The 27,132-nt window shown below is 34.1% G+C and overlaps 2 protein-coding genes across 7 annotated transcripts; both read right to left on the bottom strand.

Moving 5' to 3' along the window:
* Nucleotides 1-3,265: 3,265 nt before the first annotated feature.
* On the bottom strand, nt 3,266-14,761 carry LOC114321573 (uncharacterized). 6 transcript variants are annotated; one of them, XR_003650356.2, is made up of 9 exons: nt 14,539-14,761; nt 13,874-14,358; nt 12,696-13,074; nt 6,912-8,332; nt 6,344-6,457; nt 5,737-5,891; nt 4,933-5,064; nt 4,678-4,755; nt 3,266-3,560 (listed from the first exon to the last, which is right to left on the bottom strand). XR_003650356.2 is itself a non-coding variant. In XM_028268748.2 (7 exons), exons 2-7 carry the CDS (start codon nt 14,288-14,290, stop codon nt 5,016-5,018), a joined length of 2,535 nt encoding a protein of 844 aa, XP_028124549.2. In that variant the 5' UTR covers nt 14,291-14,358; nt 14,539-14,761; the 3' UTR covers nt 4,790-5,015. The 6 variants fall into 6 exon arrangements, 1 of the variants encoding a protein (XP_028124549.2); XR_014338903.1 differs by having other exon boundaries at nt 4,660-4,755; XR_003650358.2 differs by having other exon boundaries at nt 12,696-13,023; nt 14,539-14,743.
* Nucleotides 14,762-16,716: 1,955 nt separating this feature from the next.
* LOC114321572 (putative BPI/LBP family protein At1g04970) lies at nt 16,717-23,362 on the bottom strand. The gene is made up of 6 exons (XM_028268746.2): nt 22,309-23,362; nt 21,110-21,249; nt 19,483-19,834; nt 19,151-19,399; nt 18,163-18,288; nt 16,717-17,131 (listed from the first exon to the last, which is right to left on the bottom strand). Exons 1-6 carry the CDS (start codon nt 22,705-22,707, stop codon nt 16,928-16,930), a joined length of 1,470 nt encoding a protein of 489 aa, XP_028124547.1. The 5' UTR covers nt 22,708-23,362; the 3' UTR covers nt 16,717-16,927.
* Nucleotides 23,363-27,132: the final 3,770 nt, after the last annotated feature.

Consider the following 27,132-nt stretch of genomic DNA (forward strand, 5'->3'; position numbering starts at 1 on the left):
TGTCTAAATATATGATGTAAAAATTGAATAAAAATTTCACACTTGAGCATGATGTGATTTGGAGTGTGTCGGTAGCAGTATTGACAAAAACATGTGTTCCAAGAATAAGCTAAAGCAAGCTAAATGAACTTGGGTTTGAAACCGCACAAAAAGTGAAAAGTGTTGTACATAAGTGGTGACATGTATTTTGAATTTGCATTTTTGGATAAATTTAAGTGTGCTACCTAGGATTGACTTTCGATTATGGATAACAATATTTTATTTAGATAGAACCCACATTTCACCTAATGAATAGAGTGTTGTTTGGAGAAAATTTCAGTTTTGAACAAGTTTGGGTTTATATGACCATAATACTATAGAAAGTCATGTATTATAACATCAACCAATTTGACTTATAAATCCCAAAGGGTTGGACAAAATATAAAAACTTACGGACAAAATCTGAAATCTCAAGTTTAAGGTTTTTAAGGGACACTGGAGATTTACTTAATCATAATTTCAAGACCTCTAGGGATTAGTTCTCGACTATCTAAATACGAGAAACTTAAGTTTAATTAACTTAGATTGAATAATAGATATTCTAAATAAAAAATATATAAATATAAGAGAGAGAGAGAGAGAGAGAGAGAGAGAAATCTAAGTTTTAATTAATGTTTTGAACTTATAGTTTTGGGAATATGTCGAAAGCATGGTATTGCAACACATACGGGGAAACAGAGTTCCACTAATCACTGAAGCATGTTAATAGTTTGGTTTTGGATTCGTCAGGCAAAATTGAAACATAGGCTAACTCATGTAGCTCTCAATTGCCGACAGTATAGGTTTAAGAAATCTTCACTTACTAGGTTATATAGGCCCAACTCTTCTTTTGCATATTTTGCAGATTTATTGTATGGAGTGTCTACTACTCTTGAAGCTATATTTCCTTTTGGACGAACTTCACTTTACCCTATGGATTGGTTCATGTATGGTTTATCCCGTTAACATTTAGAAATGATTACATAATTCCTTTGTGATTTATGAACTGAAGTGTACTGTTAAGTTTGTTAACAATTTAATAAAAAAGACTAAATTACTCCTATATTTTCATCATTTGTTTAGAAGACAAATTACACTTTAATTCCTGTGCTTTATTTCATGTGCGATTTATCTCCTTAAACTTTGAAAACGAGCATTTAATCCCTTATGTCTGTCACGTGTTTCACACTTGCTATTAAGTTGGATAAAATATTTAATGGTGCATTTCAATTCACAAACCACAAGAGAGTTGCGTGATTATTTCTAAACATTAGAGGGATAAACTACACATGGCTCAAACAACAGGAGATAAAGTGAAGTTTGTCTTTTCCTTTTTTTTATTATATTATGAAATAACAAGAAACATTTCACACCAAGACCTCGATTATTCACTCATTCATGATATTTAATAAAAAATATTTAACTATATATTAATCTGTTGATTTTCTTTTTTATAAATGAGTTGGCAGCGAGTTAAAAAATTCTCCATCCGCTAAGATAGAATATAATTTTTTTTCCCCAAAACCAACCCAAACTGACTCCCACACACCCCTACATTAGTAAACATTAATAAATAGAGAAATGACATCTCTCTCTCTCTCTCTCTCTTGCATGCAAGAGACAATGTAATTACATCATCTGGATTGATGTTATGTTAAACACAGGCAAGTCTTCAAGCTGGTGGGTTCTATCACAACAAGATCACAGAGCTCATATCATGGATCATTTGGCCTTGAAGTAATAGCAACTTATTAAGTTCAATATATGGTATTGGGAATGATAGAAAGAATACATGCATGAAATTTAGGGTACTTTCTACATTATTCTAATGTTTAGTGATTGAATCGAGGCATCATTCAAGGCATTTGATTGCTGTTTTTTGATCCACAAGTTACTTCAATTGTTTCTTTGATCTGTAGGGTTTTAGTTTTGTAGGCATCAGTAGACCTCAGTTGGAGTTTGGCAATGTTATACTTCACAAATCCTTATCTGTTTATATTTTTAGTCTAAATCTAAGTCATATGCGTTTTACCTCCCTATACTTCAATACAAAAATGCCCCAGACCCCTGTACTTCCCCACCCCCACCACCCCCACCCCCACGTGGGGGTGGGTGATTGAAAAAAAAAAAAAACAAAAAAAAGAACTGGCCAATGAAATGCCAGTGGGGTGACCCCCACTAGGAGTCCCTAACATAATTGACTTCAATAATAGACAGTCGTTTGTGATTTTGATTATTTAGCACTTTACTCAAAATCTGTTGAAAAATCCATTTAAACTAATTCGAAGTGGTCAATACACTCTTTCCAACAGCAGAGTTGAAATCAAATTTCAAAGCAAAAAAACAAAAATAGCATTTCTTCATCTTTTTCATCCAAAATCTTAACCCTAATATTTATTTAGTAATTAATATATTTTAGTTAATTACACAACTGTATTGAAATTACACAACTGCAAAAATTTAACAACTGTATTGAAATTGGAAAGAGAGTCAATGAGAGTAGAAAGAAAGAGACAATTTTTTTTTTAACGATAAAAAAAAGGATGTTCTGCGGTGTTGGCACCACATCTATGGGCCCTAATTCCAGGATAATCAGTTGTTGGCCAAATTTAACTCAACTCATAGGAAAAGACCCACTATCGAGGCACTAATGAAGCTTAGCCACACGCCACAAAAGAGTCCAGAGTCGATCGAATTACAGTGCAAGGCCTCAAAAAGAACCAGCTGGAAAATCCAGCTATTTTTCACGCCCTCCAGGATTCAAGCATGGGTCACTCTTACGGAGAAAACTGTTTCCTCCACTATGCCACCACCCCTGGTGGTAGAAACACAGATAATTTGATCATTTAATGTTTGTTATTAGCAATGTTAACGTTGCATTTTAGTCTAATATCACAATGGACCCTCTGCATATTATAAAAGTACAAGAGGTTAAGTGTAAATGACTCAAACCAGAAGGGGATAAAATTGGTTTGCCTCAAATCCAAGACCCAAAACACAACAGCAGAGAACCAAATTGTGGAAAATTCAACCCCCTTCCCTGTAGTTTTAACAAGTTCACTAAGTTATAACGAGGAAGAAATTTAATAGGGTAGAGTCATAGCAATATGTTCACTCCATTTATTATTTACTGCTTTATCCTCTTGCATCCATGTTGAAAAGGCAGATGCCAGATATGACTAGCAATCACTCAAGGAATAGGAAGAAAATGAAAGAAAAGAAAAGAAACTGAGGCATGAGAAACATCTGCAAAAGAAATTACATCTTGTATTGAATAAATATTTCAATGTTGAGAGAGAACAGAGCAGAGCAGAGCAGAGCAGAAAAACATGGCATTCCTGTCCCACTTGTTGGCAATGTAATATAAGCTGACCAAAAAATGATGAAAATGTTGCAATTTCTACCAGAATTAGAAAAAAGGGTTGCAATTTGAATTACTATCGGGAAGATGATACAGCCTACGGCTAAAGCTACATATTGTACAATAAACAAGTAATGGAAGCTTCACTAATCGTCTGTACGGCCCCCCTGAAACAGGTTACCTGTTTGGAAATAAATAACTCGGTTATAATCCTTAATGGATACATGACATGGACCAAAAACTAGTAACAAGCATGCTTAAATAATTTTATAGAACAGGCGTAAAGAAACATAACCAGATTGTGGGGAAACTATAAATGTTCACACCAATTCACCATTCATAACCCACAAACAATTTTCTAGTTTCATCGTAACTTTTTGGTTTTCAAGTGGGATCAAACACAGCAAGAATGGCAGTTACAGAAACAAAATATGTTGAAAAGGCCACCCAAAAGCACCTATACAAAAAAATAAAATAAGAAAAGGAAAAAAAATAGAGCATATTAATATGTAAATGCAGGTATGCTTACTGAAATTGATGCTAACATGTCTCAGTAGGTTTACAATAATTTCACCTGTCTTTTTTTTTTTTTTGTCAATTATTTAAGTAGTGGTGGTCAGTGACCAATTATCAGTTTTAGGAGTGTATGATTTCTAGTCATCATTTGCAGACTTTTAGCTGTTAGGGCAAAAACTAGGGTATTATATAACCTCATGAGAAAAGGGACTACTTTCAGCTATTAGCTATTGGCAGCATATCCTCTCAGTCCAAGCAATGCAGTAAGGGCAAAACACCACCCTTCCAACAGACTAGGGTATGAATGCCCAAACAGGTCCAACAAGGACCAGTGTTAAACCAATTGCTAATTTCTACAATGACTCGTGCTAATTTTTTAACCCATGGTTATTTGTTATTCATGAATGAAACACCAAGCAATGAAGCATTTGCCTCCTAACATCATATATGATTATTCTTTATATTTTTTATAGGTATAAACAGATAAAATAAAATAAAATATAATCATCGTTTCAATCTGCAAAAAAAATAAAATAAAATAAAATAAATAACATAATGTTGGTGCCACTGAAATGGCATGTTCGGAGTAGACCGGGTACAAAACCTACCTCCAGCATTATTTGTGCCATGGAATTGGCTAAAGCTTTTAAATCATGTTCTTATGCCCAAAAATTAATTTCAAAAATTTTAAACACGACAAATTTTTTTTTTTTTTTTGATAAATAAACACAAAAGACTAATTGCAAATATTATATAACATGAACCTGAAGAAAACTATATACCCCTCTTGTTGTGCATACAGCAAAATATAGGATTGAGGTGAAGTGGATCAATGGTAAAACCATGCAATCTTGGGATTACTGCAGCATTGATAACAAAATATAAATTAATTAATTTGACTAAATATAATTACCATCAACCATTACTCATTCATAGAGCCCAAAAATATAAGTGTAATTAGTTGGACATAATTGACGATATTCTTAGTAGAGGAAGAGAGCCTTGATAGAAAGGCTAACCTAGCATACAAAGTCTACCTGATCAAAGGGATATCTGTTGGCTTGCTGCAAGGAGAGCCCAAATAAGACTATGAAAACTAAAAATATATTTCTGACTGCAACTAACATGAAACATCTCTGAATACACCTTTTGATTCATCATAAATCCATCTGCAAAACAATTAAAATCTCCAATAAATAAAAGCCATCATCAGATAATTCACCTCCACCAGGCTGAAAATAAATAAAATAATAATGAACTAACTCATGAACCATACATAGACCACACACAAGTGCAGGAAACCATGTGTGTGCACTGCCTGGAAAGGGGACAAATGGTTAAACCCTAAGAAACACGGACATGAGACAAGACAATTTATTTTATTTTTAATGCAAGACACTACATGGAGAACACACACACACACAAATATACATACATATATATATTATAAATCTATATATATATATATGAATGCTTCATTCAAACTTAATAAAAAATATAATACTAATTTTTAAAGTTTAAAGGAGAAGTGATTAATACATATAAATCTACATTATTTTTCTTTTATTATTGGATCCTAAGTTATTTTGTTCAAACTTGTAGCATATTTGATGTGTCCAAGTGATTGACAAGTGTGTGCCCCTAGAGTCCGAAACTACATTTTATTAAAAGAATAATAAGATACGCTTGAACAGGAATGTGTTCAACTCATATCAGTAACGTCGGTGTCTAACAAGGACACAGCACCTTCTTATAATAAAAAAGGTTACTATAAACCATGCAACTTTAATAGAAAAGCAATTGAAATACAAGGAATATATGTGAGAAGCAAGGGAACGCACTTGCACAGGAAAAGTGGCCATAATCCATCATTTGCCGCACTCCCCAAACGGGATCTCCTCTCACTTTCTTCAATAAACTTGCCTGGAGGAAGAACTTCACATGGCCCTCGAATCAAGCCGGCCATCATGGCGCTACCATGATTAGACTCATAAACCTACAATGAAGCAACAAGGAGTTCACGCATGCCCTGAACTGTTAAACAAGAATTTTCTGCTTTAACCCAAAACCACAAAGGGGTTGAGAGCACTTGTTCATGGCATCAACAGTGAGCAGAAATATGTAAGCTACCATTTTGTGTAAAGTTGCTACTTCAAAAAAATTCTAAATGTATGCCGATGTGGCCTCCACCCAAGTCTACTAACCAGTAACTGGAAAGCCAACCTAACACAACTTTTATAGAATGGCGCAATGCACCTCTACTCCTTTAAACTATTGTCACTTTTTCCCATTATCAACAACACATTGACATTCACTGCACTGACCAGGACAGAGAAATAACTACAAAGACATAGCGTAGTTATAATTGGGCCAACTTACTGAGTTTAAGCTTGTGGACCTGCACATAGATGAGAAAAGTTAAATTAAATAATGCACATAAACAATTACCTCATTGGTTTCAGGGGAACACGGGCGTCCAACTGTCTCTGGCAAGTCACTAGGGAAGTAGCATCGATTGACAATAACCCACTTTGACCTAGTTTTGTTATCCTCCCACATGGCCTGCAGTAGAAAGGCAGGGCTACTCATGAAGACACTATGATACAATTAACAATGAAAAACCTAGTTCTTGTTAAAGAGATAAAGTTCAGTAATTCCTATGAGCAGCAACAGGAATAAATCTACACTTTCCAGGCGTTCGCTGTGCAAACGAAACCAAATAAGGCTAGGATAGCCCACCAAAAGCCACTTAAAGCAGTCACCTAGGCTCATTGGATTACATCATTAGCCCATCAGGTCAGCAGGTGTGTCTGGGTTTCAGCTGACTTGAAGGGCTACTATATCTCTTATAATGCAAACCAGTACCATCTAAAAACTGGACGGTTTACGCCACTGGTTGCAGGTAGTAAGTACTGACTAATAAATCAGAAACAAAATAAATATTGAAGGCACAGGGAGCATGCTCATACAAGAGCAACTGCTACAATAACCTTAAAATGTGAAAGAATTTGATTACCTGAAGCTTAGAAGGCATTGGTTTGTCATTGCTAAATTGAAAAAGAGCATGATCCTGCACTTTATACAAGACTCCATTGATGCAACAAGATGGATAATATGTCTTTTCATCGACAACTTGAAGGACATCACCAATCCAATCAACATCATTTGAGCCATCTGATGAAGAACTAGCCTGCTCGCTAGCCAGAATGCCAGTCCCAGAAGTTTCAACAGACTCGGGTAGTGCAACTCCTTGCTCCTCTTGTATAATGTTGTCATTCGGATTGCCATCAAAAGTTTTGCAACTATCAGATCTCTCTGAATCTTTAACCGTAAGGTTGTTGTTGTTGCATTGCTTTGATGGAATTCCCGCATTGTTTGCAAGCCCTTTTTGGTCATTATTTTGGGGGTTGCTAGATGTTTGCATGTGATCCAACATCTTGGTAATTGTCTCAGATGGTGTTGCAGGAGACTGTGCTTTTGATTCAGAAACCAGTTTCTCTTCACATGATCTTTCAACTAATGAGACAGCAGTAGAAGAAACACAAGCATGCCCCGAGGTTCTGATTTCATCATTTGGACAAGTTTCAAAGGGACGCTTGTTATCCAATTTTTCTCTACTTGATAAAATATCATTCCCTTGCATTTCTCTTGCATTTGGAATATTTGAACCAGATGCTGAATGATTATGGTTATTGCCCATGCTACCAGCAGGAGCACTCTGTAAGCCAGAGTTTCCATTTGCTGTTATTTTCTGATTTCCCTTCTCACCTAATGTACCCACTTTCTTCTCTGGAGATGACTGAACTGCTGCAGTATTGGACAGCATTTTTGGTGCAATTATATTTCTAGTGACACGTCCATATTTAGGAGGCAAAGGTTTCCCGTTGCTCAATGACAAACACTTAAAGCAGTGCCATTCACCTCTAGGAATTCCTTTTTGATTGTGAGACTGCAGGCATTTCAGGTGATACCCCTTCTCACAAGCATCACAAACAAGTACATTTTCCACCTCATTTATGGTAAGCTTGCACACTTGACAAGTTAGAGCCTTATTCATGTAATCTCTTGAAGGTGGAGTCCATGTGGGGTGCACAGGAAGCTGTGGTTGTAATAATTTCTGAACAATCTTACCAATTTCACTATGGGTATTGCTAAGCAATGGAACTTGAACGAAGTTCATTCCTGGCACATGCTGATGCATAGTTGGCAGATGTCCAGATGTGGTCTGTGTGATCAATGGTTTAGATGTTGTTGCCTGAGGGGCCATTCTTGATGTGGTTAAATTGGCAGTGCCCTCTGCCCTTACAGTTCCCTCCACCTTAACTGGAGGATGTGGCAGGACCTTATTATCTGGTCCAGTTTTACCTGATGAAGCAGATTGGGGTTGTAGAGACCAAGCTGAAGTTTTTAGCAGTGCGTGATCTCCAGAAGAATTTGCTGCAAATACATGGTATGTATATGATCATTAAGAATAATCATCACCAATAATAGAACACTGACAAATCAATATAGAAATATACAGAAGATGGTAACTTTGCATATCGAAATTAATTCTTACATAATATGATTCGGATAAGAAAGCAGAAAAGGAAACAAATCTCCCGCAAACAACCTAGTCCCCACCGCCCAAAAAAACAAATAAACAAGTAAATACATGCAACGAAGCAAACCTTACAAAAGAGACACCCAATCATTATAATGATGATGAAGATGATGACAGTGTCCCAAGAAAAAAGATAATGGTTGTAGTGGTGATTTTTGGTGCATCCAATCCAATAAAGTTCAAAATTAGCAAAGAGAACTCTTGATTTATAATGTTCTTCCCAAAAAGAGAACACCTTTTACACAATGAATGACTCTGCACAACTAGTTTTGTAGATAAGATGTCCTTGAATTTCCCTAAAAAAATTCTTTTAATATAATTGTAACGACCCCAAAATCCGTATCCGAAATTACTTTTATGTCCTTGTGGGTTAATGCATTTTACTTTAATGATATCTGTTCAATTGAGAAAATTATCTGTTGAGTCACGGCTTTAAAATTGAATTACCGACCTTTAAGGATCCAGAAATCAAAATTGAGTATTTGGGTATGTTAATGGGAATTTTTAGAACTACTTGGAAAAATTAATTAGAAACCTAATTTGTCTGATTCGTTAATGTGCGTTTGGATGATTAACTTTATACTATAAATTGAGGGCCTTAGAAGCTTCAGAACCCGGAACAGAGGACATATTTCAGATCAGCATAATTTTTAGAGTCATCTAGAAAGTTTAATTGAAATTTAATTTTACGCGATTCGTAAGGGCGTGTTTGGCTCCCTATTGTGAAAAGCTTATGTGTTTGTTATATATATGTGTGTGTGTGTGTATGTTAAGTGAGTTGGGACTTATCATTTTTTGAGCCAACAAAATATCTGGGGGAGAGAGAGAACTGGGAGAAGAGAGGGCACAGGAGGGAGAGAGCTCACCACTCATGGAAGCTTGAAGAAGAGGAAGGAGATTGACCATGGAAATTTGGGGAAAAACATGGATTTGGATTAAGGTATGTGACTTTGATTTCATCCTTGTGGATAACTCATCTACCACAAAGAATCAAAGATTAAATGGAAGATTTTATATGGAAATAAATTAGAGTTGCTTGATTGAAGAGTAAAGTTGTTATATTTGCTCATCTTGTGGTTAATTATATATATAATTGAAGATATATGTGAATATGGAGGAAGTCTTGGGAAAGAGAGAAATGAAGAGATTGATTTCCCTACTTGAAGATTTATTGTATCTTTGATGTTTTAATTTAGAAAACAATCATAATCCCATGTATTTCATTAGTTTTACATGTTTTTGAATGATTTAAGTTGAAAACAAGCTTTGGAAAATGAAAGAATCAAGTGTTGGAGCAAGAAAAACCCATTTTCGGATTGTTTGTCTTTGCCCAGACCGCACGAGCGGCCACGGGCACCGCATGAGCGGAGCATGGAAAAAAAAAAAAGAGGTTTTGATTCTGCTTTTGGGCGCTCGAGCGGCTGGGTTCTTCCGCTCGAGCGGAATTGGGCCGCACGAGCAGCCAGTGGGCGCACGAGCGGCCGACTCTATTTCAGCTTTTACCTTGTAATTTTGAACAAGCATATCTTTTGCATCCGGACTCCGTTTTGAGTGATTCTTGAGCCTAAAATCAAGCCCCGGAAGTCTAGTTTTCAATGGAAGTGGTCTCACTCCCAAATTCTAAATACAGAAATAGTTATGCCCAAATTAGTGACGACTGTTTACTTTCTGTCAACCAGCTTTGTACCATTTCTTCACCTAAACCATTTTCCACCGATTTCTCCGGTTTTCTGAGACATGGATTATAACTTAGTAAGGAATAATGAGCTTGGTACCACCATGGCTAATTGATTGAATGATCAAAGAGAATAAGTAAAGGATCGAGTATAATCTCATATTATGTGTTGTGCACTGTACTTGTAGGTCGAGACGAGGACATCGTCCTATTACTATCGGGAACTGATCACTATGAGTAGTAGTACGGTAGTCGTACGTTCAATTATCGTTAATGATTTTTATCGTTAATATGCTGTTCCTTGCAAGTAATTAAGTTAACAATGTGTTGATTGGAAAATCTAGAGGCATTATTGAGCGGTATTACTGTTGACAAAGAAGACTAACATTTTGTTATTTGCAAGATAGCTATAGTGATTCATGATGAACAAAGGGAACGTATAAACACTATGGAACCATGGTATTCACGTATCTCTGAAATCATTCAATCTGTAAATGTACTTATCTCTCATTAATAATTATCAGAAATATCCTGTTAAACTTAAGTTAACTATGTTAACTCATGTGAATGATGTAACGGTTACCATCAATACTCTGTTAAGTACAAGTCAACTATGGTAACATATATGAACGATCAAACAAAGGTGTATGCTTCTATATGCTATTAATAGATCAAGTGAACTACGCCATTTCTTAATGAATAATTAGTTAAGACCATGGATTGTTTTATACGTTAATACTTGCTAAGCATTATGATAAACAACGGATTGACTTACGAATGACTCAACCTGAAGACAGAGTTAAATAGTAATGACGTTGTCATGTGACTCTCGTTATGATGTAAACTGTTCTGTCTTTGTTAAGTGTACTGTAATGACATGATATAACAAGAAATGCTCTATGTTCTGATATGTTACGTTTTGACTTAATGAACAGTTGTCCATATATGTAAAGTACTCATGACATCCGTAGCACACGGCCCTTGTCCGGGGGTAATAATGCCGTGGTTCAAGGATGTTACAAGTTTACGTATGTTACAAGTTTACATATGTTACAAGTTCAAGTATGCACAAGTTTAGGTATGTTACAAGTTCATGTATGTTATAAGTTCTCAGTATCGGGGGATTCCTTTATGGAACTAACAAGAATGCTTTATATTGATTTGTTAGCGCTAGCGAAGTGCCAAGTATAATCAAGTATGAATTCTGATTTCTGTTTATGATTCAAGTATAATGCATATGTATGAATTTGTTTCCATTTATGGTTTGACATGATATGTATGGTTTGGTCTGTAAGACCTATTAATTACTGGTATGGAACAAAGTACTACTTGGAACTAAGTGCTACATTGTGAGCCACCTCTAGAGTCCATGTGAGACACCTCTCGAATCCATACATATATGAACTAGGCTTATAGCCAATCTGGGCCTATGGCCATTCTATATGATCTATTAGGCCAGAGGCCATTCTGTATTTTTGGTATGGAGCAACGTGCTATACGGAACTAAGTGCTGCAGTGCGAGTTACCTCTAAAATCCGTACGAGCCACCTCTTGAGTCCATACATATGTGAAAGTTATGAGGCTGAAAGCTGTTCTGTGAAAGTTATGAGGCCTATGGCCATTTTGTATGATCTGTAAGATCTGTTAGTATGAAACAAAGTGCTGTACGGAACTAAGTGCTGCAATGCGAGTCATCTCTAGAATCCGTGCGAGCCACCTCTTAAGTTCATACACACAAGTTCAAGGGCTCAACGCCAACAAGTTCAAGGGCTCAATGCCAACACGTTCAAGGGCCTAATGCCAATATGTTCAAGGGCCTATTGCCACTCTGTTCAAGGGCTTAAAGCCATTATGTTTCAAGATATTATGTTTTAAGTCATTATGTTTCAAGACTGGGCCTAAGGCCGTTATGAAATTAGTGCAGAATCAATTAACCTTATGCCCTCTTTATTTATGTATGCATTGATATGTATTATACTTCAAGTTGAGCATTAAATCATTTATGTACTATTATTCACTGAGCTTCGCTCACTTTGTGTTATGTCTATTCTGTAGGTAATTACTTTGGAAGTCCGTCTTAACCCTTGATGCTCACCCTTCAATTGTCAACCTCAGTATGCCCAGACTCCCAGACCAAGCCCATGCATTTATGTAAAGTTTTGTTAAGATTTTGGCTTGCACTTTAATTATTTACTTAAGGTTAAAATGTATGTATATACCCCCTTCTTTACCAATGTTCGGATATACGCTCATTTATATGTATGGGTATGTATATGGATAAATGGCTCTCACGTATGTGATCCTAGCATGTTAGTTTTAGCTCAACGGATGTTATTCTATGTTACTTTGTAATATTAAATGCTTCCGTTCAAACCCCATATACTATGTATATCAGGTTATGTGTCCGTATCTACATAGGTCATGCCCGAACTTTTAGGGGGCGAGTTTGGGGTGTGACAATAATATTAGCGAAACAGATCTTCAACTGTTACATGTGGTTGAGGCAGCAAAAGAAGGGATACCTTGAATTTGCGATGTATGCGACGAACCATTTGATCTAGGATCCAACCTGAAATGTGGTCTTTCAACTCTAGGCAACATCGAGGATGAAGAATCCCCTCCTGGAAGATTGGTAGGTAATCCACTGGAAACCGAGGATGTTCTTACTTCACTCGCAGGCAACTGATACGGTAAAGATGTAGAGTTTGCAGCAGAAACACCTAAAGGTGAACAAGGTTGGAAACCTCCAGAAGAAATCAGTGCATGATTTGGTTTATCCGATGGAAACATTCTAGTAGTGTGTGATGCCCGATGGCTTTCAGGAGCTGCACCCGAGTTCTTTTGCAACCGCTGAGATGAATGCATAGCAGAACGCAAAGAAAATTCTTCAGATTTTTCCATCTAAAAGGGGATTGAGTAAAAAAGTAGTAAACATCATGGTGAAAATAAGTGGTGTAATATTAAAGCAGCATTGGTCATGACAAATACATGCAGAACAAGTATGAGTTCATAAAGCTTTACCCTAATGAGCAAAGTAGTAAGTACAATAGAAGTCATCAAAACCGTGAAAAATCATTTTGATTCAATAACTAAACTCAGTTGTGCATTCATCAACAATTGTTTGAACTTATTTCTCCCTGGCTAATGAAAGTTCAGCATTTTCATTAGATGATAATCAGTCACAACAGTCGTCTACGACCATAAAAGTTATTCACTACTCCCACTATTTCCAATATGGGCCGGCTTTAGTTGGAGTAGTCTGGGATTGAAAATAACATCTACCAGTCAAATTTTATTGCTGCTGCTGACAAGTAACCAATTACACTCCCACATAACACAGACCCATTAGAAAATATTCACACACTTCTACAAGCATTAAAAAAAAAATTCCAATTTTAAATCATCAACCTATTTTACTTATTTAAAAAACATAATAGTAATCTTCCCCATGGGAGACACACTTCTAAATTCAACCACACTGTCTCACAATAAACAAGGGCTCCTTACATTTTGCAAAAAAAATTGGAATAAAAACAACCCATTAATGGACAACAATTCCTTATCCTTCGTTTCTTCTAAATAAATTTAAATGACGAAAACATAATAAATGACTTGCATAGTGAAAAATAAATAAATAAATAAAATTAGCCTACTGAATTATGAATCGGACAAGAAACTTAAATTCAATTAGAAACTTCACCTTTTGCTTGGTAATCAACAACTTCTCAGCAATTGACATCTTGGGAGGCCGAAACCCTAACCTCTGTTCCCTCAACTTACTAAGACCAAGATCATCAATAACAGCCCCAAATGCGTCCCTAGGGAAAACATCCTTGGGAGAAAACTCTTCACACACCTCCGACAACTTAACCCTAGCCTCAGCCATCATCCCCTTCTCCGCCGCCGTCGGATTCCTCCCTCCCCTCATCTTCCCCATCGCCGCCAACACCAGCACAATCTCCGCCACTTTCTTCACATTCCCAACCAATCCGCCTCCATTCCTCGCCTTCTTCGGCAACGGAACCCCCAATTCAACGTCCTCTCCGTTCTCCGCCGGCCTCTTCTCCCCAACGATAGATCCAGCATCGTCCTCCGTCAAATTATCTGAATTCACCATGTCTCTCACTCCATAAACGTTGAAGATTCCCAAAACGGCTTCGAAGAAAGAGAGATTTGAAGAGAAACCTGCACAGAGAAGAGAGGTGAGAAGCCATGGGAGGGCAGGGAACCCTAGAGAGAGAAACAGAGAGGGAGGAGAGGGAGAGGGAGGGGGAGGGGGGAAGGGGGGAGGGGAGAGAGAGAGAGAGACGTTTAGGGGAAAAAAAATTTTAAAAACGAAATAAAGATCCGTTAAATTATAAAAACCTTTTGGCGGGTAATTGAAGAGAGAGCTTTGTGATGTGCGTAAGTTAGAGTAATATGGTGTGCGGAGGGTGTTTGTGAAAGAGGCTTGGTGCAAAAACTGAGCAGAGAGAGGAGACCAATTTTTAGAGAGAGAAAGAGAGAGAGAGAGAGAGTGTGTGTGTTTTATTTGTAGTACGACTGCTGTTATTAACCAGGGTTGTACGCTACTTTTGTGCTACTCTGCGACGATTGCTGTTATTTGTTCTTACCCTTATACCTTTCAATAATTATAACTTAAGTAAATGAAAATTTATATAAAAAATCAACATAAATAATGTAGCAAGTAGTGTTATTATTACTCTTATGGCATATTTGATTGGGTGGATTAGAGTATGGGATTGAGATTATTAATCCGTGAGCCCAATTATCCTATGTTTGTTTTAACATTTTGGTTTAGGATTATTAATCCAATGGATAATTAATCCAACAAATTTGTAAGATTATTAGTAATGGGGGTAGTGGTGGAATTATTAATCCAATAGATATTAATCCAATTGGATAATGACTACGACACTAATTTAATAGAATTATTAATACTTCACTATTAATCTTGTGAATCAAACATAACCTTAAGACTTTAAGGTAAAAGTGATTAATTTTTTTTTAATGTTATTCTATATCATTTTAGCATTAAATGTTGTATGAAGAATTCGTAAGAAAGTTTTCTTAAGAGAGCTGCTATTTACTCTTACTTTTCTACTCTGTTTCTCTTATTTTTTTAACCCTTACCCAACAAATCGAGTTTTCTTTATTTTCTCTTTGAACCCCCACTTTAATGTCAATTATACATTTGTTCTTTGGACCCCCAACTCTTCTTCTTCTAACAATTCCTCTCGCCGACAACCCTTCACCGTTAGCGACCTTCTTTTTGGCGACCTCTACCCTCATTAGCAATGACAGCTTCTCAACAACTCACTATGAAACCCTTCGCTGCTATCATTACTCATTCGCAACCCTATCATTCTTCACATCCGGCACCGTTGTCACCATCCATTCGCAACCACCATTGTCACCACCCATCATCGCTACCTTCTGTGATCGCTGCTAGGCTGATGGATCACCACCATCTTCGTAGAGAGTGTGAGAAAAAGAAAGAGAGAGAGAAAGAGAGAGAAAGAGTCATGAACCCACACCTCTAATTCCCCTTATTCTTTTTCTTAGCATAAGTTACAACAGTGATTACAACAACAACTAGGGTGAAAAGGCGACGCAAACCCTAGATCTAAGGTTTGTAGGAGTCTTACAACAATGGCAAGGAAAAAAATGGATCACGATGGTGAGGCAAACCTTAGATCAAGATTGAGATCAAAAAAGTAAGAATGAGAGTGTTACGATGATAGTTGTGGAGGGGGGTGACGACAGTGTTGCGATGATGGCAGTGGTTGGACGACCGACATTGGGATTATTCTAAATTCCATTATAAATATAAAAAACTTTATTTGATTTTTTTACCACCCTTCCCCAATTATCAAAATTAGCTTCACAATTTTTTTCTCTCCATCATCTATTAATCCCGACTTGTTTTTGTATAACCGCTAATAATTTGTTGGCTTACCACCGCTAACTATTGAAAGGTTATTTGATATTCTTTATATTTTTTTAAAAAGTTATGATTTAAGCACTTTTGCCCTCAAGTGTAATTTTACCATAAGAAAATCATTAATTGGTGGGTGTATGTAAGCAGAAATTAGAAGTATGTTTAGAAATATCATTTATTGTACTTATATATTCATTAATTATTATTCTTATTTCCAAGGTCATATTTCGGACCAATAATGCTAGGGATAAATTACTAACAATCTTACTAACACACTCACGAGTTCTGATAAAATCAGCCATCACTTGATATGGGATTCACATCAACTTGTGAATGTGTTAGTAAGATTATTAATATCCCTAACATTTTTCTATTGCAGACAAACTTTTCTCGCTTGAGTTTTTTTCGTTTGCATTTTTTAATACTTATCTTTTTAGGCGCTTTTAGTCCAATTAATTTTTATTGAAAAAATTATAATAACAACAAAATTACAATTAAAAAAAATATATTTTTTTTAAATAGTTTAAATTTAAATAAATGATGACATTTTTTCCTAAAAAAAAAATCAAAAAATCGAATAACAATACTGCTAAAAAACCAAATTGCCAAACCCCCCTAGAAATAACTATTCTTCTCAAGTTCACAAATAGAGTTGCATGTTACAAATATGTCCAATACAAACACACTATTTTACAAGGCACTTGAAAATAAAAAATAAAAAGCAAACTGTGTGAAATGTTACATGAAACAATAATAAACATTTCACATTCTTAGCAATTTGCTTGTACATTCCAATACACTTGCCTAGAATAGCTACTCATAATAAACCACAAGAGCATCAAGTTTGTGTTGTTCTAAGGACGCTATATCACTGCAAACAATAATCCTTGAATCAATGTAGCTGAATTTAGCATTGTGAAGCGTATAGCCCAGTAAATCTGGCAAAGGAACTCCTTTCCAGAGGAGTAAATTCACGTATGGCACGAGAACCGTTTTCAGGACAGCTTCAATTGCTGGCTGCAAAGTTTTTCAAAGCTTCATTACAAATTTGTAACGATATGCTACAAATAACTTGGTCCTTTTTATGGAACAAGAAAAATAAAAGGAAAACAAGATTGGAAGACAATTATAAAATACAAGCATAATTATAATCTAAATCTATGCAAAATGACTTTATTCAGACAGTGCAGTACACAGTTTCATGTTCCAATTACAAAAAATGGGTAACACAAACCTACTTTAAAATAATATTACAACCCTTTTAGGCTTAGTTTGTTTAGGATGAAAAAGTGAAGGAACGAGAAAAATAAAACTTTTCTGAGTTTGTTTAGCACGAAAGTAGTGGAAACTACAAGAAATACAAAAGAAAATTGAAATTTGTCCATGCAAGGGTTATCTATAATTAAACTCTAAACGTTTCTCGCAAAATTTTCATCCTACCAATTGCTTGCAAGAAAATATATTTTCATTTCTATTTCTTTTCCTTTATTTCACTTTCCACAATTTTTCTTTCCAATCAAACGGAACAATGGAAGGGACTTAAACTAACAAGAACAAGAGCTCACAGCGTATGCTTACTCAATGAACAATCCAGTGCAAAAGGCCCCAATCCCTGCAGCCAGTTTTGTGGCTTGTCATTGAGACTCCCCAAGCCAGCATATTCATGACACTCCCAAAGTGCAAATTATATGTATATGAAAATTTTAATCTAAAGTAGTAGAAAAAAGTAATAATTCCAAGTCGGTTAAGTGTGTATGACTAAATCAATAGACCAAGAAACTAAAATAGTACTCCGATTGACAACTTTTGTATTACAGTCTATACATTTGAAAATCTGGAAAGAATAGTCAGTCATTTTGTTCTGAATAATTAAAATCTTCCAACAAGAAAAAGATTGAACCAAAGCAAGTAACAGCCAAGTCACAAGCTGGTTAGGTCGTCTTAATGCAATCAATGAGAGATGTTCGAGTTCCAATACCGTCTACACATTCTTATGTGATGTACTACAAGTACTTATCATAATGCAATTGAAGATTGAACCAGCATACCTGCAGTAGATGAATATGCAAGCTACCAATTGTGCTCCACTTCAAAGACAAGGTGAGATCATTCAATTTGACACTACCAGCTAGATTATTCCTAGAGATTTCAGGATAACCGGAAAGATTAATCACCTGCACCAACAAAAAATTGCCCCAGATTCTATCATAAACAATAGAACATAAAACACCAAAAAAAAAAATTATAGTGAAAGCTGGTTGTATTGTACTCAGTTCACTAGGCACCCATTTGGATCTAGAAGAGAGAGAGGTGGACAGTCTTGCCCCCACCTTTTTGTGGAGAGACTGATTCAGACCTGCAACCACAAGGTTGGGGGCAGATGACACTTGGCAACATGCCAGATCATGACCACTTTTACTGTGAAACCAAACTACTATTTGCTATCCGTCCTTAGGTTTCACAATGTTTCTTACTAGAGTACTTACATTTGGACGAACTAAACACATTATGTAGTTTGAGAACAAGAAGAAAGAAACGAGTAAACTGCAAAAGTTACGGCTCTGCTTTCATATCAATGTCACTAGACAACACACCCTAGTGATTTACATTTTGGAACGCACCTTACAAAACATGGTACACTTTCCATTCTAAAATGGTAAATTTAGTGATCCAAAGTGATCCCATTATTTTTCTATGTTTTTCATTAATAGTTCTCCTTAATAGATAAAAAGTCAAATATAATGAACTAAAATCTAGATAGAGCGGAGTTTTGGATTAATAAAATGTAAAATAATGGGTCATAATGCTCATAAAATTGTGTTGTTAAACGATTAATTTGACAAAAAAAAAAATACACTATAATATATTGGATGTCAAATTAAGAAGTTTACCCTATCATACCACATTTTAAAGCATGTGGCATACCATGTTCCCATTCCCATTTCTCGTAGCAGAACGATCCGCGTTCTAGGTAACATAATTTCAGATTATAACAGTTAAAACTAAAAACCTAATTGACATTTAAATTAAGCTTACCACTGAGATGCATGCAACTGGTATTACTTTGCCACCATCCAAAACATCAATTGTCAAATCTGAGTAAATTTCAGCATCAATGTTCTGCTGTGTAACTTTTATTATCGGTGGTGAAGTTATAGAAATATTCACATTCATCTCATCATTTGGGTATTGATTGTACAGCTGAGGAAGAATATGTCTCCATTCGGCAGTGTTCAACAAGAACTGATCCGGTATCTCATCAACAATCCAATGCATAACATCTGCCTGACCACAGAAAATATATTTAACAATTTTTAAATGCAATTCAACTATCCAACTGCATAGTAATGTGAAGTATATGGACTTACATTAAAGTAAACCAAAGAGGCTGAATTAAGAACATTTTCATGTATTGAAATCCCAACCATCTTAGCTGGACCTTCACAGGGAACTGAAGCTAGTGAATTTCTTGAATAATGGTTAGAAGCTTTAATCTCATCCCTTGCTGTGAATAACCCATCAATCTCAAGGCCAATGAAAGAATTACTGAAAACAAGGTCATTCACAAAGGTAACATTCAGGGCAGAAATTTTATCTACTGCAACTTCTTTTGGAAGCGATTGCAATGAAGAGTCAAGCTCAATAATCCCATCTTCGATTTTCTCGGAAATAGCATCTTCAATTTGTGAACGTATTTTCTTGTCAAAAGCATCCACAATTCTGGAAAGTAGAAAGAAGATCAATTGCACAATTCAACTAATAATATCTACGGAGGTCATAGTCCCGGAAACAGATACTTTCAAGAATTGATATTTTGATCTAGTGATGTCAGGTGTTAGTGAATTGGTGTTATACGTGTAAGCATAATGATGAATCAGTTAATCACCTTCTTCATTGCAGAGTGACTAGGGAGGTGTGGAATATCCGTTTTATCTTGGTCCAAGATGGTATAGGTTTTTCCTATGGAGTGATTGGTCGAGGAAATAGAGTGGGCAAGAGAAGGAGGAAGTTGTATCTTTGGATCATTTGGGGTCGAAGGTCATTTGATGGTATAGAGGTTCCATTGCACAAGCTCAAATGTTCTTTCTTGAGTTCGTTGCATGGTTTGGAGGTGTTATTAATCCTTCTTTAGACCAATTTTTGGAATTTTTTTAGCTTTTTGATTCTCGGGGAGGTGGATAGATGTATTTTTGGCTTTTCTGCCTCCATATTTTACTCGACTGCCATTCCCTTAATGCCATTTTTTACGAATTTTAATTACTTATAATAAATAAATAAATAAGGTTTTTCCAGGTTAGTACCCAGTGATAGATGTGGAGTAGTAGACCTTAACCAACTGATTACTAAACCAATTGTGTCAATATAATTGACCTAATGATGCAGAGTTGCTCAAGGAAGGCAAAATTCGGAGAAGTGATGATACTTGGACATTGGCATGATTTCATCGAGAAACTGATAAAAATCTTCTATAATCCAATTAAAATCAGACCCAAAATCCTAGATTTGCTGCTGTCCCTAATTGTCCTGCATCACCTAATCTTGTGTAACACCTTCGTAAAACATGTAAAGGAAGCTATTTCATCAAAGCGTTAACTAGTTGGATGCAAGGCTTGTTGATTTGAGTTTATCGAGGGATTCTAAAATCTTCAACTAGCACCTTTACTGTTCATCAGATGCAGCCTTTTAAAGCTTGAGATTACTCATGATCACTGGTTAGGGCAGAAGATTAAGGCCAAGTTTGGCATAACCTAAATAATACAAAAAGTTAAAAAGTCACTATCCTATTTAAGTCACATCATCTTATTTAAATCACATCACCTCTCTAACACATCACATCAAACCCAACCCAAACCTAACCCATATAAGCCAATAAGTCAAAAAGTGCACTTTTTTAGAACATCCCAAACCAACCCTAACTGAATATTAATGCTAAAATCCAAGAAAGTAATTTAAAAAAATCTCGAAAAAATCACATTATACAATAGGATTGCATACCCTTGGTATAGCCAAGATGCTCCACCTTCCATCTTTATAGAAATATCCTCCACATGACATCCGTATTGCAGGAGAGACAGCTCAAGAGTTCCTTGTTGGTTCTTCAACCCTAAAGTAAGTCCAATTTCCATGCCTTTAACCTTATAAGAAGAAGCACTTGTCAATTCCCCTTTGGTAAAAAGAAATGTTGGAGATAATCATCTAACCTTACAAAAGAAAAGGCAGAATTCTAGGAAAGAGTGTATATTTATGCCCAATAAAATACAAAAGTCAGCATATAAGAATGGTGTCTGGTTCACATTGATGCATTACTTCTGAAACTCACTTTTCCACCACTAGACACCCAACAAATCCTCCACTAAAAGTGAACCGAAAATTAGAGTAAACTTCCACTTTAATCAACTAAGGGATGTCTATATTGAAAATAGCATTACTGCATGGACTATTGGATATTTGAACAAATGGATGATGATGAGAAGATTTTGCATCTAAACAACCACTACTTCGCTAGAAAATTTTGGTTAATGCTACTGTGATTGGGAAGTCTAACAGTACCATCAACTTGCAAATTTCAATCCCAGATGCCAATGTAAGTCAGTCTTATGTTTCTCTTAAGTTTGAATAATAACGATATACTTCTACATATGTATCGGTGACTTGATCATCTGTAGAGAGTATGACAAATGGGTATTGCTTGGAAAGAAACTTTATCATCAATTAGACATCTTGTTAAAATAAGCAATATTAGTGTTCTAAAATCTAGCGGGTAGCAGAAGTGATTGGTCTTGCTAGGTTAGTCAATGGGCATTCAGATTAAACCTTCTTCAGCTTACTTACAAAACTCATTACTGCATTAAGATTGAATCAGGTATAGTTTTTGTCATCCCTTTGGTTAGTCAATTCGTTTTCACCTGAGCTCTCGATGCTTCCTACCAATCCCCTTTTTTTAATTTTGAAGATTTGAGGTTCTATCACTAAATTGAAAGGAATTGTTAGACAATTTGATCTCCTGATTAGTACAAACAATCATACTTCCATTTGGTAGTAATTTGTAAGTCCGAAATTAGGTAAGCAACTCCACTTCATCCTACTTTCCCCAAAGCTAAGTCAATTTGTTAAAAACACTATCTAAACACATAAATATATCAAATGAAATTCAACAGCGGCCATTACAGTCTATGCATCTAGCAATAAAATACCTCCACGGCGGCAACACCTTTATCTTTAATCTCTAACCAAGTACCATAGTGATAGCTCCAATTCATATTCAAATATGCCTTGGCCCCAGAAGCAACAATAGTTATACCGGTATCTCCAGATTTGACGGTGGAATTAGGGACCTCAAGCTGATAAAGAACTATGTTTGAAAGAGTGATATGAACTGTACCAACAACTGGAATTTTCACTGGTTTCTCAATTTGGGGCACCTCGAGCGGAGTCATGGAGGAGATTGCAGAGTTGATTAGCAAATCTTTAGCAAAATCGATGCCCTTACTGAATACATCTATAGATATGAAACCTTCCTCTGTGGATTGAACATGGGTATATGAAGGAATCAATAACAAGAACAATACAAGAAAGGAAATATTGTGTGCCATGAAAATTGAGCAAAGACCCAGATGAGAAATATGCTTGGATTGAACCAGATTATACCACACAAACTCAAACGAAAATCAACCTAGCTCAGAACACGATTCTTTGGATTGAACACAGACCCAGATGACAAATGTGCTCAAAGGAAAATCCACTAAGCTAATAACACGATTGTTTGGATTGAAAACACAAACCCAGATGAGAAATATGCTTGATTAACCCAGATTAAACCAAACACGCTCAAACGAATATCTACTAAGCTAAGAACATGATTGTTTAGATTGAACACAAACCCAGATGAGAAAGACGCTTGGATTGAACAATAAACAATCCAAGATTAAGAACACGATTGTTTGGATTGAACACAGACCCAGAAGAGAAATTTGCTTGGAAGCAAAATCGAGGTGTTTCAATTCACTGTTTTGGAGTTGAAACTTCGAAGGAAGCACGTGGGACGCGCGGTGTATGTAAGGGATTAGAAAAAGGGAAGTTCGATTTGGTTTGGTGCAAGTTTTTGGAGTTTTGTTCATCAATTTTTTTGATTAGAAGTTGGCAGGGAGTCGCGTGGCGGACTTGTCACCATGTTTAGGCATTAGCATCTAATCAACATGATTCGGATTCATCGTTATAGTTGACTCGATCAATAATTGCTGCATTCCAAATGTCTTTTTGGGTCTAGCTGATAATTATAGAAGGAAAAAAATTCAAAATATTTCCTATAAATTTAAAAATATTTATGATATTTACATGTGATTTTTCAATTATTTTGAAGAAATTTTGTGTTAGCTGAAAAAAAAATTGAAGTCAAAAGTCTGTCCAACTCTTATTTGTTAAACAAATAAAATAATTGAATGTATTAAATTTATTTTTAAACGATTATTTAATGATTTATACTAATAATTTTTATAATTTGAAATTTGTGTCGCTTTGGTTCTCTGAATTTTAAATTTTATTCCAAATAAGGATAATTGAAGACATTGTTACTCTATTTAAAGAGTAAAGTCGCCATATAACTTATTTTGTGTTGGTTAACTTATATGTTATTTGAAATATAATGACATTTTTTTATTGAATAATGTTGAAACCTTTATGGTTATAAAATTCTGTTTAATTATGGTTTTTAGAATCTATTTTCAAACAAAATTTCTAAGAAACTAAAAATTAAATTGGTGAAAAAAAATTAAAAACACATCATTTTTATATAATTTTACCTTTTGAGAGGGTAGAAATAATTTTTTTATATATATTTTTATTAAATTAGTTTTTATTTTTTTAAAAGTCAAAATGACTACAATTTTAATATCATTATAAAATCAATCCATTAAATCAAAAAATCGAAAACTAAAAATATTTTATATATTAAACATATCTATTATACATTAAAAGTCTAATAATTATCCATTACATAATAACCATTCAAAAATAGTTATTAACAACAAATACAGCCATCTAGTACATGATAACTATCAAAAAATATCAACAAAAATAACTACTCATTACATGATCGTCATCCAAATACATACTAAAAAATAATTTTGTAAAAAATTTTAAAAAAAAATCGTTTTTATATAACTTTATCTTTGATGAGTAGAAATAATTTTTTAAAATTTAAAAATATTTTTTTGACATTTATTTTTGTTAAACTAATTTATATTTTATCAAATTGACAACTTTGCCTTTGAAATGAAGTTACAATGTCTTCAATTGTCCTTATTTATAACGAGATCCAAGGTCAAATGTATCACAATTGAAAAACTATGGAGAGTAAGTAATTCGCTTAAGATTATTCATCCCTAATCTTGTCATTTCCCTACTTTGTTGTTGTCTTCTTTCCTTAGGCCTCCTTTGAGAAAATATTTTAGTCAAAAAGTCATTGTAAAAAATTACAATAATATCATTCTCTCTATTTTTTTTAAATATTTTTTATAAAAAATTAAAAAATTATTAAAATAATATATTTTCAAACGAGATGTATTATGGAATTGTGAATTTGTCCGTACATTATGAACAAAATATATTTTTTGATTGGTTAATTTTACATTTATTGTGGAACTATTATGTTTTATTCACACTGTATCAACAAATTCACTATCTCAATAGAGAAAAGATACGGATCATGAAAAAATTTTCATGAAATTGATCATGAAAAATTTATGACTCTTAGATTACCTTGATTAGTGTGTAGTGTTTTATTTTAAGTGTAATCCAAGAGTCATAAATTTTTCATGATCATTTTCATGAAAGTTTTTTCATGATACCTAGCATTGCTCATCTCAATATAGTGTTGCGGGCAAGAGATAAAAGTGACGAGAAAAAAACCAAAAACAAAAAAGAGAAAAGAACGAAATAAGGTGAACGTGGAGACGTGGGATTACCAGTGATTTGCTGGTTTAGTGGTAAGGAGCTTGTCCACCTTGCTTAACATCTAGGTATAAGTCTTCTCATAGGGGATTATTGGAGCTAAATTTCTTAATAGTCAGAGAGTGTTTGTTTAAACAGACTAAATAAGAGGGGATTATAATTTATCGAATTATTAGTCTTGGATACATTATTTTCAGACTATTTGGTTGGATTAGATTTGTATATTATGTTTATTTAATTATGAGATTAGATGTCTGGATTGGACTATTTTTAGTGAATCTAATGTTTGTTTACGATATTATGAAAAAAGATAAATGCTCAAATGACTATTTTATCATTTTCAATTATTTACTAAGTAATAGTAATATTAAACATAGCTTTAATATTTTAATTATTTTTAGTTAGATTAAATAAAAATTTATTTTATTTTATTTTTTACACGATTAAATAAATTTATTTTTAAAAAATTAAATAAATTAAATATAAATATAAATATATGTTATTTTTAATTAAAATTTTAATAAAATTTATTTTAAATAATAATAATAATTAAATAATGAAATAAAATAAAACATCTATTAAAATTTAAATAATGAAATTAAATAAAATATAAACAAAATTTAAAAATAAAACATCAATAAAATATCTACAAAAAAATATTTTAAAAAATTAAATAAATAAAACAAAAATAAAAATTAAATAAAATTATTTTATTTTTAAATTGAGACATTTAATTTTTTTTGAATTTTACTAAATATAATACATAATTAAATACTAGAGGGCAAAAATGTAATTTCATTATCTAATCTCATGGGATGATTTATCCCATGGTTTCTATCTCACCCCCTCCTATGGGATAAGATAGTCCCATATTTGTGGGACTAATAGTCGGGGGGACTATTAGTCTGGAGTAAAAATTTTCAAACAAACAATGGACTAACAATCCCACACCCTAATCCTTCAAAACAAACACACCCAGAGAGTGTGTTTGTTTTGAGAGATTATTTCATGAGATTGGACTATTAATCCATTCAGACTAATAGTCCATTGTTTGGTTCAATTTTTTTGCTCCGGATTAATATTCCCTCCGAACTATTAGTCCCTCATATGGGGGATTATTGTATCCTAAGGAGAATGGTGGGATTATTTCCATGGGATTGGTATCCTATGGGATTAATATGTAAAATGTCCATTTTATCCCATGCTATTACTTAATAAACAATTGGAAAAGGGTAAAATAGTCTTTTGAACATTTATAAATTATTTTTTTAATGTTGTTAATTTAAAATTATATATTAAATATAAATTATAAATTAATTTAATTAAAAATTATGGCCTTATAATTTTTTAGTGTTGTTAAAAAATTAAATTTATATATTAAATAAAATTATTTTTTTAGTGTTGTTAATTTGAAATTATATATTAAATAAAAAACATAATTATAAATTTAATTTAATTTAATTAAAAATAATAAATTATAAATTATGGCCTTATAAGTTAATTTTTTTTAGTGTTGTTAAAAAATTAAATTTATATATTGAACAAAATTATTTTTTTAGTATTGTTAATTTAAAATTATATATTAAATAAAAAATATAAATTATAAATTTAATTTAATTGAAAATAATAAATTAAAAATTATGGCCTTATAAATTAAAAAAAAAATAGTGTTGTTAAATTATAAATTATAGATTACAAATTTAAAATTATCTATTAAATAAAAATTATAAATTACAAGGGTAAAATAGTATTTTGAATATTTATCCTTATCCAATCCGTCCAACCAAGCATTGGATTCACTTAAAATAGTCCAATCCATACATCTAATCCCATGACTAAACAAACATATAATACAAATCCAGTCCAACCAAATAGTCCGGGGACAATGCATCACAGAACTAACAGTCTGATGGATTACAATCCCCCTTATCCAATCCGTCCAAGCAAACACACCCAGAGTACGTTGGAATCTTAGTTTCGGCCTCGACGTAGGTACGGTGTTAGTTTCGCTAGATGTCTGTAGATATTAAAGGGCAATGCTCCATGTGAGGATATGTGAAATAACCTAT

Source organism: Camellia sinensis, chromosome 8 (genome assembly GCF_055761805.1).
Source record: "Camellia sinensis isolate YWXY chromosome 8, ASM5576180v1, whole genome shotgun sequence".
Classification (NCBI taxonomy): Eukaryota; Viridiplantae; Streptophyta; class Magnoliopsida; order Ericales; family Theaceae; genus Camellia; species Camellia sinensis.

Coding starts and splice junctions, on each gene's coding strand:
- LOC114321573 (XM_028268748.2), bottom strand. CDS start 14,290: ATGGTGAATTCAGATAATTTGACGGAGGACGATGCTGGATCTATCGTT. Junction 13,075..13,873: donor TGTTGATTACCAAGCAAAAG/GTGAAGTTTCTA, acceptor ATCCCCTTTTAG/ATGGAAAAATCTGAAGAATT. Junction 8,333..12,695: donor GCATACATCGCAAATTCAAG/GTATCCCTTCTT, acceptor ATGTATTTGCAG/CAAATTCTTCTGGAGATCAC.
- LOC114321572 (XM_028268746.2), bottom strand. CDS start 22,707: ATGGCACACAATATTTCCTTTCTTGTATTGTTCTTGTTATTGATTCCT. Junction 21,250..22,308: donor AAGGTGTTGCCGCCGTGGAG/GTATTTTATTGC, acceptor TCTTCTTATAAG/GTTAAAGGCATGGAAATTGG. Junction 18,289..19,150: donor CAGTTGCATGCATCTCAGTG/GTAAGCTTAATT, acceptor TTGTTGGTGCAG/GTGATTAATCTTTCCGGTTA.